Source organism: Neoarius graeffei, chromosome 4 (assembly GCF_027579695.1).
Source record: "Neoarius graeffei isolate fNeoGra1 chromosome 4, fNeoGra1.pri, whole genome shotgun sequence".
NCBI classification, from domain to species: domain Eukaryota; kingdom Metazoa; phylum Chordata; class Actinopteri; order Siluriformes; family Ariidae; genus Neoarius; species Neoarius graeffei.
Window position 1 is genome coordinate 41,306,593 of NC_083572.1, and position 16,246 is coordinate 41,322,838.

Consider the following 16,246-nt stretch of genomic DNA (forward strand, 5'->3'; position numbering starts at 1 on the left):
TCACAGGGCAGCTTAACTTCTGCACGATGAGCTGAACATCATGTACTACAGTGGTGTTTGAAAGTTTGTGAACCCTTTAGAATTGTCTATATTTCTGCATAAATATGACCTAAAACATCATCAGATTTTCACACAAGTCCTAAAAGTAGATAAAGAGAACCCGGTTAAACACATGAGACAAAAATATTATACTTGGTCATTTATTTATTGAGGAAAATGATCCAGTATTACATATCTGTGAGTGGCAAAAATATGTGAACCTTTGCTTTCAGTATCTGGTGTGACCCCCTTGTGCGGCAATAACTGCAACTAAACGTTTGCGGTAACTGTTGATCAGTCCTGCACACCGGCTTGGAGGAATTTTAGCCCATTCCTCCGTACAGAACAGCTTCAACTCTGGGATGTTGGTGGGTTTCCTCACATGAACTGCTCACTTCAGGTCCTTCCACAACATTTCGATTGGATTAAGGTCAGGACTTTGACTTGGCCATTCCAAAACATTAACTTTATTCTTCTTCTTCGGAAATCATCTAAACATTTTATGGGTTTGATCTCATTCGAACTTGACTTTCAGAAAAACAGTGACAGTCCTAATAACTCTTCTCCATTTATCATGAAAGTAGATCTATAGCAGGGTAACATTTATGGTCCACATGGAGATGCTGACTTTCCTCCATTTCAGGAGGAAACTGTGAATGGCATCTCACCTAATGTATCTGCAGCAGAGGACAGACCACAGAACGCACTTTTCTATATTTGTACTCTTGTTTATTTCTTTTAAATGTAGATAGATTGTTATTTGATTAAGGGAAAACTGCTGTAGGTTTGTTGTGTTTTATTGCTGCTACTTTGCTTATCCTTGCTTTTAAATTTTGACACAAAGGGATATTGAAATTTTTATTTCTTTTTTGTATCAACAGGAAAGTTGGTCGAAAAACATTTTTGAATCAAGTATTAGTCAGTCTGCACATGCCAAAAACAACCTCGAGCTAAATTTAAACGCCGATAGCGAAACAAGAGCCATTGAGATATTATGGGATTCGTAATCCGAATAGACGACCGTTTCAAAAATCAGATTAGTTGAGTAATGGTCACCACACATACCTCCATTATTCTGTCATGAATCTGAAGCCCCCCTTCTGTATCCACTGGTCCATGCTCCACAATCTTTGATACAAAGATACCTTCATTTGAAGTCCCATCTTCATTATCCTGAAAATACAACAATAAGATGTAACCACCTCAGACACAAAGGCTCTTGTTCAAACTGGCTGTGCAAGAGCGCGTCTTACTCCAGGACAGTCAGTAAACAGAAACTGCTGTGACCTATTGATAACTTCCTGGGGTATAAATATGAGTTAAGACACATGTAAAATCTGCCATCCATTATTCGAGCCAAAATCCGTCTTCCAACGCAAAGCACCAGATGGTTTTTGGCCTGAAAAAAAGTGTCAACTAATGGATATAAAGAAATGAATCCAAAAGTTACAGATTTCATCAACTACAATAACGCCTATAATTGATAACTTTTTCTGAAAGGCGCATGAACGTACGGCTATCTGCATAGTGAGGAGAATGAAGAGAGAGGACTATTTGACAATAAGCACTTTGGAAGGACTGAAAAGTTGCTCCTCCTGAGAAGAACAGAAACATCGCCATATTCTGCTTCGAGGAGGAGCCATTTATGTAAAGGGTGCCGATAATTCTGTAATTTAATGCAACATGGCTTTCTTGGGTTGCTGTCTTCAATCGGGCCATTACAATAAGCCTCGAGGTTTACCAATGTGTTGGGAATTAAGATTACTACACAGAAAAAAAAGCAAAGCTTTGACTGTTTTACATGCACATTTAAATTAACCCCTTCAATGCCCTTGGACGAGTCATGTACGTGATGAAATCTTTTACCGCTGTGCCTTATGACGTATGCTACTTGTCAAACACCGCCTTTTATGTACCTTACATGGCACATTACTTTTACTTCACAGTGGCACATACTGCGAGTTGGCCTAGTGGTTACCATGTCCGCCTGTCGATCGGGAGATCGCGAGTTCTATTCATGGTCGGGCCATACCAAAGACCATCATAAAAATGGTACCCAGTTACTTGGAATGCATGGACCCTTGGTATACATTGTGCTTTCAAGTACTAGTAATTCAGGTTTACGGACAGGTTCTCATTGACAAGACCCGCTGTCTTTTTTTATTACTAAAGTTATTTTTACTCTACAACAGTGGTTTTTGTGATTTTTCTATACAAATATTAAAAATATAAAAAGTTCTGAACAAGTTAGAAAAAGATCAAAATATCCCAATTTTTGTCCTATATGCCCGGCAGCCAAGGGGTTAAACACGTTAAAATAAAATCTTTAACAATACATACAGTGCCAATCAAATGTTTGGAGAGACACCTTGTGTTTTGAAAATCCGGTCAGAGTTTCAATGCGACTCCAAACACACCTCAAAGCAGGAGTAGAGATATTAGAGACGTAGAGGAAGAAGGCACGTTATCTGTAACGGAACGAGCTGTCTATTCACGCAGCCGTAACCCATTTGATTGGCTCCAGAAGGTGTTGGGTTCAGAGGTTTCAGAGAGAAACTCCTCCAACCAGAGGCTCTGCAGAGCAGTGCTGGGACAAGTCTGGAAAAACTGACTCCTCAAATGTTTAGCAGATACAGCTGCTTTATGGAGTTCATATCTTTAAAAGATATTGCCACATGAGATACTGTTCCCCTTCAAAGAAAGACAGGTTGTCTTTAACAGCACAGAAAAAAAATGCTCATTGATTACAATTTCTTAAAAGTTATAAGCTTGTGATGGGTAGTCCATCTTCAGCGCACGAGAGAACACTGTCAGTGTTCAGTAACTTAAGCTGACAGGACATAAAGGTCAAATGTAGCCAAGAGTCCAACAAAGATAACCATCATGGCAGCAACACACACACACACACACTACTTAATCTAGTCGCTCACTGCTAGGCTCCCCAGCTCCAATTGGTTGCATGTGCTCATAGCAAATTGCAAAGTTGTGCTTTGCTAAGCGACCTCACTGAAAATAACTGACACTTGAAACACTTCCCAAGCCTGAGGTAGTATCATGATCCTCGGAGACCATGCTAAGTACGGCACTATGGAGGAAAAAGGATAAAGGCAGCCATTCAAGTGTCCAGCACGGAGCCATAAACTGATAGCATGGTCTCGGGGCTTTAAACGTTTTATACAACCACATCAAACCCATGCCTGCTGCATGCCAAGTCGTACAACACTGCTGAGTAATTTTTAATGGAATACTTAAGAAACCACAGGAAATCAAGCTGCGAATGCTGCAGCTAATTACTGCACAGATTACTTCCTCTCTTTTTCCTTCTCATCGCCACAACAAAAACAAGACCCTTGTTTACTTGAAAAGACTTGTCATACAACACGCTGGCTTAAGATGGATTTTAGAAAGCCTTTTTTTTTTTAAATTTGACAGCTTTAGCAATCAGCATATATACACACACACACACACACAAGTACTTATAGTGTGTATAGGAAAATGAATCAATAGCAGGGTGACGGAATAGCATTATTTTCCAGTAAGATATATACTGAAGTGTTGTGTTCCTCTCCTCTTGTACCACAACAAATTGCCAAAGATAATTTTTAATTTATTACATAATGATGCATTATATTTTTTCCCCATTTATAGTGACGTTTACTGTAACCACATCTGACTGATAAACAATCCTTCTGAAAATAACTCAAGGCATTAACAATCACTGCAGCCAGAACTATAGCACCCTCACCCTAGCAGTGCTGTTACAGAAAAGTCAAGCACTCAGTGCTGCGATTCATCAAAAACATTGCCGCCCTCGAGCACCATCACATTCTTTCTCAAAACTCCTGATTCAACGCATATGGAGTGGAATCTGACAACCAATAACGAGAATGATGATGAAGCTACAAGACCACAAAGCTGATCCCCCAGATGTAGACTGAAGTTATTTTTAAGCCTGGACTTAAATTAAACACCTTCTTGAACATTAGAGTGCCCCGAGTTCTGAATATGGCTTACAGTTTCCTGTAGAGGAGGGAGGAAAGAAAGAAATAAATAGAAATTGTTCACTCTAATGGCCCAGTTAAGAACAGTAAAGTGCGTCACACTTCTATTCTGGACACGTCTCATACAGGCTCATAAAAGATTCAGCACCTATTCTTGCTGATACAGATACCACAACTACTAGTTCATAAAGAACCACAATGCCACTGCAGAGTTCTGGATAGGATTAGTTGCAAGCTTTCAAGTACCCTGACAAATGTGAGAACACTTTGCCAGTGCTAGCAGTGCTTTAGCCTGAGATTAGCATTTAAAGGGCATATTCTGGACCAATTTCAGTTTTTTTTAATATGAAAGTATGTCCCTTTGCACCAGACCTGGGCATTTTACAGCCCGCGGGCCGCATCCAGCCCTTTGGCTCATTCTGACCGGCCTGCGTAAGGTTAATTAGAAATTACAAAATAAACGTATTTTCTAATTTTACCCCATGTGCATTGCTTTTATTTTGAAATTGTGTTCAACAAAACCCAACGCGCGCGACATGAACATGACATCCCGCGATAACTACTTCCGTAATTTGTCCAGACCAACCACAAACTTGTACGTCATCCTTCAAACGGTCCAGCCAATCACATAGTGTGACGTCACCAGCAGGCGCTGGAGCCCGAGCCGATCTGTAGATCTGATACCTACACCGAATCGACGTTGTTGCGAGCAGGTCATAAGAAGACTTTAGCCCCCAAAATGTCTGCAAAAAGAAGAAAGGTAGATGCCGAATGCAGGGCTTTCAACAAAACATGGACTGCTAAGTATTTATTTACCGAAGTCAGAGATAAAGCCGTGTGTTTAGTTTGCGGAGAGCAGATCGTCATGTCCAAAGACTACAATTTGAGTCGGCATTACCAGACGAAGCACGCTGAGAAATACCGAAACTTGACTGATGCTGAAATAGCGTGGACATCGGAAGCTTTGCTGGCTAAGCTAGAAAAGCAGCAAGGCTTTTTTTACCAAGCGTCACACATCCAGGGATGCAGCAACCAAGACCAGCTTTGTGCTTTCCCACAAACTCGCTAAAAACAGTAAGCCATTCTCGGAGGGGGAATTTGTGAAAGAGTGCTTGGTGGACTTGGTGCTTGATATTTGGAGTAGAAAGACAATATTGTGATGTCTTTATTGTGTTTTGGGGTGAATGTGACTGAAAAAAAAATTAGGTACAAACGTTCACATTTTGTTAACCATTGTTTTGGGAAATTTGATTGAATAAAATGACATTTTTTGTAAGGCAACCTCGTTTTTTCCATCCTTTTACCAGCTTGTAAAAACAATGTTATTTACTGCTTTATATAAAGAAATACAATTAATATTATGCAGAATTTTGTTCAGCCTTTTGGTCCGGCCCTCCACAAAATTCTGTTTCTCATGTGGCCCCATGGAAAAAAATAATTGCCCACCCCTGCTTTACACACTCATCCAGAAGGGTAATTTTGCACAAGGCCATCTGTCTACAGCAGAAAAAAATAAAACTCCACTGGAAAAATCCCAACGGAGTCTGGAGCAAGAATCGTGACGTTATTTGCAGAAGCGCCAGCAGGCTACGAGAGCTTGCACGGTTTCAGTGCACAGCCTGTGTAGACCAAGCGCTCCCATTTCTCTCTCATTGTCCGGACTTTTGGGAAACGATGAGTACTAATCCCATCAAGATTGGTGTTGCTACACCCTCCTACGATACATCTGTTAACCATTTTAATCATTATGCGATAACGTTGAAGAAATCTGCAGAAAACCACCAGGTCGTTTTCTCAAACAAACCAGCGCTGACGTAGGATTCAGAGGGAGGCGTCCCGCACGCAACGTCACGAAAATCAACGTTTGCCGGGAAATCCAAATGCCAAGTTTTTTCAGAGGCGGCCCAATTCGCCTCAAATGGCTTGATTTCAACTGAATTTTTCTGGTATTGCGCAAGGTAAAAAAAAATTGCACAAAATGCAAAATGTAACAGATATTTGACCAAAGTTTAATATAAAATAGGAGAATTACATTGATCTCGCTCCTGAATTTACCCGTGACGCGCACTTTAATGAATCAGGTTGGTCAGCTGGTCATACTGATTGGTCGCTGGTTTAATTACATATTTACAGAAATTGCATGACATTCTAAGATACTTAGGTTATACAAATATGACTATAGGAATATAAACTAATGGCAATTGCTGGGTTTCAGTCACATGACTTTTCTTAGCGGTTTTACAGGAAGTGAAATAGCTGGTGGTCTAAACGGCTGCCGTAGTGCAAACAACTAGCGATAACTTAGAGTACGCTCGTAATCTAGAAGCCACTGCTGGCTTTAGATACATTCAGAAGATTGCTATGTGCAATGGAATCGAGCCCTACAGTCTGGGAAGGAAGGATTTGTCATATGATCTCGAAACCTACCCTTCAGTTGAGTTCCCCGACATCTCGAACTATCTGGTGTTGCAGACGTCCTTCTACACCGCAAAACAGATGAAAGTGTGGAAGAGTGTAGAGGCTTACAACTTTTTTGCACGTGGCTGGGTAAAGGACCTCGCTATCAAGTCGCTGCCCAATGAATCCTGGATTGTTTTTGCCCGTGTGATTATGTTTAAGCTTTTCGTTCGCGTCTTTACAACGACGTGCTGCAAGTTGAAGCGTAAACACAGTTGGCTTGATTCTCACTTGTGTTGGCTCTTATCTCTCAAGTAAATCATTCACAAAGATCATCCGAAACCCCTTTAAAAGACCTGGATCTTAGTTAAACAAGATGGAGAAGTGATCACGGCACATTGTAACTGTACAGCTAGAGAAGAATTTTGTCGCGACCTTCACGCATATAGACTAAGGAGTGAACAAAGAAACAGCTGGGGACTTTAGTGCTTCGTGACTTTATATAATATATATTAAAAAAAAAAAAAAAGAGAGAGAGAGGGAGAGAGAGAGAGAAATACAAACTTTTCATCAAGTGATCACTGCAAACTCAAGCACGCTTCGACTCGGCTCCCTTCGATTTCAGTGAGAGGTTCAAAAGCCACCTTTCTCGACGTCTTTTTGTGAAATCCTGTGTTCGTTCACCCTTGATTAGTTCATGGGGAACCCTGAAGAAACTTATCAGTTTCACAGTTTGATCGATTCGAACAACCTAAAACAACGCAAGCGTCAGGCATTTTTCACGCTAGCAATACACCTTCTCCGTACAAAAGCTTGGTCAACTGAGCTTTGGTAGATCACCAGCTAAAGTTCTGAATAACTAATGAGGCGGATGTGACATCACGTGAAACCCAGCAATATGTTGACCTGTTTTGAGACTCACCACACATGGTCGTCCTCCAACAATATTAAAGCCCAAAGATCCAGACTCTCTGTGGAGCACAACTGTGACACTTTTGCTCTCGCCACCCTGGAGAGAGAGAGAGAGAGAGAAAAAAAAAGGCAAATGGCACACATGAAAAAAAGGGCACATTTTCATCTTCAATTCATGTACATAAACTGAATTATTTCGAGCTCAAGTCTGAGACAAAAGTGCTGTCAAGCGACCATTAGCTTTCAGGGTTAAAAGCGTTGGTATTTCCTGATACATTAAGCTTATTAATAAACCTATAGCCACTTCCAAAAGAGGGATGACAAAAGGGATTTGGAAACCAGACACGTGTCTAATCCCTCTGTCTGTTAAGGTGGCGGTAGTGGGTAGTCAGCTGTCCATTCTGTACACCATAGGATACCGTGTCTAAATAGAACACATATTTTAATGGTATGTACAGTGTCAGCCTTTTATAGCTGTCTGCAGGCAGCACAGGGGTCTCAGTTTGGAATCTAACAAGCCAAAACAGATGCCCAAATCCCAGAATTCCATGGGAAACCATGAGTGTGCTAAAATGAGTCAAGGGTGTACGTTATTCTCTTTAACGACAAGAGCAGAGTAACGTGACCATCATGAGACACATCATACGCTCATTGGCCGTGGTGTGAAAATTGTGCATGTAGACGCTCATTTAAGTTTCCAAATCTGTCATTGCTTACCTCTTGAATATTTTCTATCATTAAAAAGCTTATAATCTCTGCTTTCCAAAGACATTTCTCTCATTAAGATGAGTTTCTTTACATTGGGAGTAACGGCAGGTTGAAGTTGGTACAACAGAGTAAAAACTCAGCTCATATGACGTCGGGAAACTGCTGGTTCTTTCTGAGTCACGGGAAAGCGGTCAGGCTCTCTCTCTTCTGATCGGTTTCCAACTGGATTACTCGTGAATATCAAATCAGATAAGTTTTATAGGGATGTTCTCTCGCTCTCACCGTTTCTGATGACGTATTCAGCAAAATTTTACGTCTGCTAGTTTTGACGTTATGATTCACGGCAGACTCTGAAGTGAGTTTTCATAGCTTTAATGACTTTTTTCAAATAAAACTGATTCATGTAAATAACTATTTTAGAGTACAACTGTAGTTTTGATGAAAAATAGAGATCTTAGTGGTCGGAATGAGATTTAAAAAAAATGGAAGTCAGAAACGCGAGTGTCAATTTCAGTTCAGTTAGCTGAAATTATTTATTGGATGCGGCTCACTAAGTTTTTTCGAGGTTCGCCTTGAACGCTGTGAATATTAATCGAAATAATCATTTATATTCTTTCATATAAAACACTAGTAAGCCCTATTTAGAAATACAAAGGCCTACAGAGTACAAAGAGGGCATTAGAAAATCTTTTATTACTTTATTTTGATAGAGAATGGTAAATGTGAAGGACATTCAGTGCTTATTTACGCATATAATTGTATTTGCAATTAGCATTGATTTCTCCTTCTTTGAGATGTATAAATGAGAGTCAAGATCACCTTTATAGTGCACAAATAAAGCCATTTAGTGAAACTTTGAAGAGAGTGTACCGATTTAACGTTTCTACCCAAGTAGCATAATCAATACTAATTAAATAATTTGCACAATTTGGTTTTACAAATTTTTCCAAACTTTGTATTCAGTATACAACCATCTATGTGCCTGCAAATTTCCATGTAAATATCTTGAAAAATAAAAGCGTTATGAAGAAAAAAGAAAACAAAAAAAACGTGATCTCATTCGTTAATGAGGCCCATTTTGGACCATGTGATCCTGTTACATAATATTACAGCAGTTTTCTAAAAATTAAGCTGCTTTTTCAGTACATGATTTGTAATATCTCAAGAACGGATAAAACATTTTAATTCTGTAAAAAAAGTATGTTGTTCTGCATTTGATTCTGAATTCAATGAGAGCCGTTTCAAGCAATTTGGATTGAATTTTCATCCGATATGCCCATCATGATTTAAATAAATAAATAAAAAGTTATTTGGTGGTTTCAGACCCAAAAACTTGATATGGGAAACCTAAACCCTAGCTTCCACTATCTATTTCATCTCATTATCTGTAGCCGCTTTATCCTGTTCTACAGGGTCGCAGGCAAGCTGGAGCCTATCCCAGCTGACTACGGGCGAAAGGCGGGGTACACCCTGGACAAGTCGCCAGGTCATCACAGGGCTGACACATAGACACAGACAACCATTCACACTCACATTCACACCTACGGTCAATTTAGAGTCACCAGTTAACCTAACCTGCATGCCTTTGGACTGTGGGGGAAAACGGAGCACCCGGAGGAAACCCATGCGGACACGGGGAGAACATGCAAACTCCGCACAGAGTTTCCGTACATGACCCTCGCCAGCCACAGGGCTTGAACCCGGACCTTCTTGCTGTGAGGCGACAGCACTAACCACTACACCACCGCCCACTATCTATTTAAAAAAAAAAGCCAAGAAACAAACAAACAGTCATACACCAACAACGTAGGGCACTCAATGGCCAATTATACAACTTTCTCCAGCTATACACACTGGCATGATGGCATTCTCTTGACTGATGGAATCATCAGTGGAAACAATAAGACCGTACATTACCCAGCTACACCTGACCAAACATTTCTTCATCTACGCTCATATCACTCAGTACTGTATTGTGATGGCTTTTTTTTGGGGGGGGGGTGGGACAGGACAGGACGGGACAGATCAGATCAGCACCATGTATGGGTATTGTTTCAGTTTCCGGTTGAGAGTACGCCATGCGCATTTTGGCTGCTGCTTCTCACCGGAGCTTTTCACTTTTCTTTTTTGCATTTGTGTAGTTTGAAGTTTGTTCAAATGTTTTGTCTGCCGGTTGTGGTGTAGCTCTGGACCCAGTTTTGGGCATCGGTTCCCTTCAGACCTTGGTCCGCCGTGGGTGATGCCTGTGCTTCTTGCTATGGACTGCAGTGAGCTCACTGTTCTTTTAACATCAGGGTTGTCCAGCGGTGCTTTTGTGCTTGGCGTGGTGTTCTGAGTGATGCTGCCCGGCGGCGGCGTGGCGGCTGTACAGACGGCGTGGGATTTATCTTTTGGTGGACTCTTTCCCCCCCAATTGTAAAGCAACCTTGGGTGTGAGAAAGGCACTATATAAATTGAACAGATTATTTCTTCAAGTAGTCATTTTCTTTCCCTTAAATATCACTGCCTGCTGATACGGTGCTTGTTTTTGAGATGATCAGATGCAGCTCTAGAGGATTTCATCACATCTGGAACTTCATTGATCAAACTCAAATACCAATGCTCAACTGACCCTGCCTTAGTTCAATGATCTGGTTTGAGGCTCATTACTGATCCAGGTTCGACCTCCACTCTACAGCTTCCGAAGCACAGTAAGGAAAGGAATTCAACATTTACATTATAGAATCCTGGCTTAGTGTACACAGCCTACTAAGAATGTTTCCTATATTCAGCAATTTTTCATGCCACACCTCTAGTCCATTTCAACTGGGCCCAAGATGTAACGATTCATTTCAACAAATATTCGCATCCCAAACACAGGGCTCTTTTACCATGTCTAAAAATATTTAAAGTCATAAGAACTTTACTGTCTTTTCAGCGACAGACACCCATGTAGTCTCTTCCTATTTGTAATGCTCCGATACAGAAAATCCTTAGCAGAGAAGCTAACTTGTGTGCTTGTGAAGACGGTAGAGTCATAAACATTCCCTTCCCCCTGCGAGCAGGTGAAAAACTGTAGCCGACAAGCATGACTCAGGGCTAGACATGGGGAAGAAATCTCCTCACAACCCACCGACACTACTTTGTCAGAGTTAACAAAAAAATAAATAAATAAAAAGCTGTGTCAAAGTAGGCAGGCGACAACACCAAAGTGAATCAACTTTTAAAAAAAAAAAAAAAAAAAAAAAAAAGGAGGAAACCCATACAGACACGCTGAGAAACTTAACACAGATAGCAACCCGAGTTTAAGATTGAGGGGGGAAACACATTTCAGTGGCAGAGTCTCAAAATGCATGCAATAAATGTATGATTAAAAAATACTTTCGATGGTGCAATGGCCTGGCGCCCCATCAAGGCTGCGACTTTGCTTTGCATCACGTTCCCAGGACAGACTCTGTACTTCCAGCTTGAAACCTGGGCCCTCTTGTCTACACTGCAGAGAAATGGTTCAATAACAGTGCCTATGCATATCATACACACGTGTAAGCTAGCCACTCAAAGCGTGCATGCTAGTGATGATGGAAATATAGACACGCCCACAATTAACCATATATGGAATGTAGGCATTGCAATTCTTCCTCACTTACAATGACAAAGCGATTGGCCACCATTTTGCCGAGCCACTCGAGGTGATAATCGAGAAATGTTCCGAATTTCTTAACCAATCAGCATGCACGACTTCCTATAATCCCCTCCATATTTAGACTAATAGAACATCAATGATTTCAGATAAGTTATCACAATTACATGCAGTCTAGACATAATGTGGCTAAAATGTGTGGTAATATTCTACTCCGCTCCTTTTTTTTTTTTTTTTTTAAACTGTCCATGATTTAAGTATTGTAAATTACTTAATATAGTGTCCTTAAGATTGAGCACTTTTGGAAAAGTTGCTAAATTTGCCTAATAATAGAGCCATAGAATGACAGTGATTGGGAAATTCTTTTATTTGTTGTACCAAAATTATTATTAAAAGAAGATGCCTTTGTCTCACACACACACACACACTCGAGCACACAGTGAAATTTAACAAATCTGAAGCAGTGAACACACACACGAGCAATGAGCACACACACCTACCCAGAGCAGTGGGCAGCTATGCTACAGCACCCAGAGATTCCTTGTTCAAGGGCACTTCAGCCCAACCTCAGGTCACGGCTGCCCTACGTTAACCAAACCGCATGTCTTTGGGCTGTGGGGGAAACCAGAGCACCCGGAGGAAACCCACGCAGACAACATGCAAACTCCACACAGAAAAGCCCCCCGCTGGCCACTGGGCTTGAACCCAGGACCTTCTTGGTGTGAGGCGACAGTGCTAACCACTACACCACCATGGCGCCTATTAGCACAACTTAAAGTGCATATCCTGGACCAATTTTTTTTTTTTAAATACATGAAAGTACGTCCCTTTACACACTCATCCAGAAGGGTACTTTTGCACAAGGCCATCTGTCTACAGCAGAAAAAAATAAAACTCCTCTAGAAAAATCCCAAGGGAGTCTGGAGCCAGATTCGTGACGTTACCTGCGGAAGCGCCAGCAGGCTGTGAGAGCTTTGCACGGTTTCAGTGTACAGTCTGTGTAGACCAAGCGCTCCCATTTCTCTCTCGTTGTCCGGTCTTTTGGGAAACGATGAGTACTAATCCCATCAAGATTGGTGTTGCTACACCCTCCTACGATACATCTGTTAACCATTTTAATAATGACGTGATAACATTGAAGAAATTTGCAGAAAACCACCAGGTCGTTTTCTCATAAACAAACCAGCGCTGACGTAGGATTCAGAGGGAGGCGTCCCGCACGCAACGTCACGAAAATCAACGTTTGCCGGGAAATCCAAATGCCAAGTTTTTTCAGAGGTGGACCAATTCGCCTCAAATGGCTTGATTTCAACTGCATTTTTCTGGTATTGCACAAGTTAAAAAAATTGCACAAAATGCAACAGATATTTGACCAAAGTTTAATATAAAATAGGAGAATTACATTGATCTTGCTCCTGAATTTACCCGCGATATGCACTTTAAATGTCAAGTTTTCCGGTTTTCTAAAAGTGATAAAATAAAGTGGTCACTAATATTTCTAGATTTACAGTCCTCTCTGACCGGTCCCTGATCTCACGCTAGATAGATTGAAGGGCCACCTGGAACTGGGAAAAGCCAGTAGATTTCTAACCCAACTCTCCCTTCTGGCTTGTGGGGGACAAAAACAAAAACCCTGACTTATTTCTACTCCTGCTACTAAGATAAGGAAATGGTGGTAATAGAGAAATGATGGCGTCCAACCCTGCCCAGTCTTACTCCATGATGGTTGGGAAATATCCACTGGAGCCAAAGATCATGGATGAAACAACACACACCACACACACAGTGCACCTAGTTTCCTTCTCTGACTTCCATCCCAGCTGAAGGCACAGAAATATTAGTACTGGTTTAGAGAAAGCTCCTCGGAGTTTAAAGCCATAATGACTCAGTCAGCATTTTATGAGATGAGATTTGAACATGACCACAAACTTTCAGAGGTAGTACAGTGTAGGCGTGATCCAGCCCCATGATTTAAACAACGCCCTGAGTACAGCGCTCCTGAGAGAGCTACTCTACACTGCGGCTTTGTTTTTCACCACTAGGTGTTTTTCAAGCTGTTATTTAAAAAACATGCACACACCCAAAAAAAAAAAAAAAGTGTTGAAAAGTTAGGGGACACGGTTTATGCAACATATTCATAATCAGTGTTGGGCACGTTACTTTCAAAAAGTAATTAGTTATGGTTACTAGTTACTTTTCCCAAAAAGTAACTGAGTTAGTAACGGAGTTACTTTGTCATAAAAGTAACTAATTACCAGGGAAAGTAATTATTCTGTTACATTTTGTGTTACCCCCCCAAAATAAAAAATCAAATTCAATTAGTGTAATCATAATAAAAGTGAATGTTAATTGTGTTTAATGACTGAAATGGAAACTTAACAGAACCAATTAGTAACGTTATCTACACTATATTAATATTTTTGTGGGACAATGTGAGATAAGACATCTATCAAATTTAATATATTTTTGTAGTTATTAAAATTATGTTACTAATTACTGGCCACTGACGAGGACAAACGCTTTGTTCCTCGACATAATGTGCATTGCACGTACACATTTTTGCCTTTTATTTAAAGTAATGAAAAGTAATGGCTGTATTTCCAATGTGATAACGCAGTGTTGGGCTGACCGCTCGCCATCGCTGTGTCTTCTGATTGAAAGAGCGCGCAGTAGTGCAGTAGGCGGAGCCTACCTACGTATGCTGTCCAAATCCACTCTGATTGGCTTACTATGCTGTTGTCTCGCGTCTCCCCGCCCCACACTAAAGCAGAGGAAAGAAAGGCTGAACGAGCAGCGTGCCAGATTAAAACAGCTTTAATAAAGTAACGCATAGTATTTTATTGTAAGTAACGGGAACGGCGTTATAACGATGTAAAAAGTAATTAGTTAGATGACTCGTTACTAAAAAAAAGTAACGCCGTTATTCCCATCACTGTTCATAATATAATCAAGTAAAACTGACACTTGAGGTGCAGGTTAATTTCACACAGGAGGCTAAAGTGCTTTAGCCTGGAACATTCTGGAAATGACAGATCTGCTTCAATATTATTAATATCTCAACCTGCATTGTGGCACAGCAATCTGGTTTTGTCTTTTATTGAGTGAGTTTGTGACAGAAAAAAAAAAAACTGAGAAAGCTAGAGTTATATAGACAAGTGTTACTTTCTTTTGTTTTAAAGAAAAAAAAAGTTATATTCTGGAAATAACAGATCTGCTTCAATATCATCATAACCCACATTGTGGCACAGCAGTCTGGTTTTGTTTTATTGAGTGAGTTTGTGAGAGAAAAGAAGAAAAAAAAAACACGTGAGAAAGCTAGAGCTATATAGACAAATATGTTACTTCCATTTTTTAAAAAATTATAATCTGCTTCAATATTATTAAGGCGGCACGGTGGTGTAGTGGTTAGCGCTGTCGCTTCACATCAAGAAGGTCCGGGTTTGAGCCCCATGGCTGGCGAGGGCCTTTGTGTGGAGTTTGCATGTTCTCCCCGTGTCCGCGTGGGTTTCCTCCGGGTGCTCCGGTTTCCCCCACAGTCCAAAGACATGCAGGTTAGGTTAACTGGTGACTCTAAATTGACCGTAGGTGTGAATGTGAGTGTGAATGGTTGTCTGTGTCTATGGCTACGTTTACATTAGACCGTATCTGTCTCGTTTTCTTCGCGGATGCACTGTCCATTTACATTAAACCCCCTGGAAAAGCCGGGAAACGGGAATCCGCCAGGGTCCACGTATTCAATCTAGATCGTATCTGGTCCGGTGCTGTGTAAACACTCACTACGTTTACATGCACATAGAATCGAATTTCTGCCGTTGCTCGACTGAAATCGAAGTTCAAAATGCCATGTATACACCTTAATTCGGCTGAAATTGAACCGAACTTGATTTCTCGGAATCGAGCTACACGACCTAGTTTATGCGATTTCTGCCGAGCTACTTTGTGCATGTATACCCTATCGAGCTAGTTGTCGAGCTACTTCCGGAAGTGACGAGTGACGAGACCACAAGCGGGAAACACAACAGCCTCGGTCGGCATGACAACGAATCATGACAACGGCATGAATCTTTTCTTTTTGTGGCATTGTTTGCACTGTTAAAATTTAGCTCACTTACTGTATCACCAAATACATCTGTACAGCTGTTGCATAGCTGTGAATTGTGTACATAAACAAGTCATTGTATTTGTGTGTGTGTATATATATATGTCCAACATCTGAAGAATGTCAATAAAAACAAAACAACTGAACTTTGTGTGTTTATTAAGACAAGTTAAATTGTAAGCAAAAAAAAAAAATTTTTTTGTAAGCAAAAAATGGACTTTAGAAAAATATTATTGTGCAAAATAAGTTTTCTTACAAAACAGTGGTCTGCGCCGGACAGTTTGTAGCCATAGTCTGTTAGAGCAAGCCTAACAACTTGAACACGGAACTGGCCTAGTGTTGCCAGATTGGGGGTTTTAAGTGCATTTTAGCGGATTTTGAACATGTTTTGGGCTGGAAAACGTCAGCAGTATCTGGCAACACTATAGCTCTTCTTCATGACGACAACCGGAAGTGTACCAACACGATGGG

General features: G+C 40.7%; 1 protein-coding gene across 2 annotated transcripts in view; it reads right to left on the minus strand.

Annotated features, from left to right (window-relative positions):
* Window positions 1-16,246, minus strand: part of pdzrn3b (PDZ domain containing RING finger 3b) — a 268,429-nt gene that overhangs the window by 247,907 nt on the left and 4,276 nt on the right. For both annotated transcript variants that reach the window (XM_060919259.1, XM_060919258.1), the window contains exons 2-3: window positions 7,360-7,446; window positions 1,105-1,212 (exon numbers count right to left, since the gene is read on the minus strand). In XM_060919259.1, coding sequence (XP_060775242.1) covers window positions 1,105-1,212; window positions 7,360-7,446 — 195 coding nt within the window. The remainder of the gene's footprint in view (window positions 1-1,104; window positions 1,213-7,359; window positions 7,447-16,246) is intronic.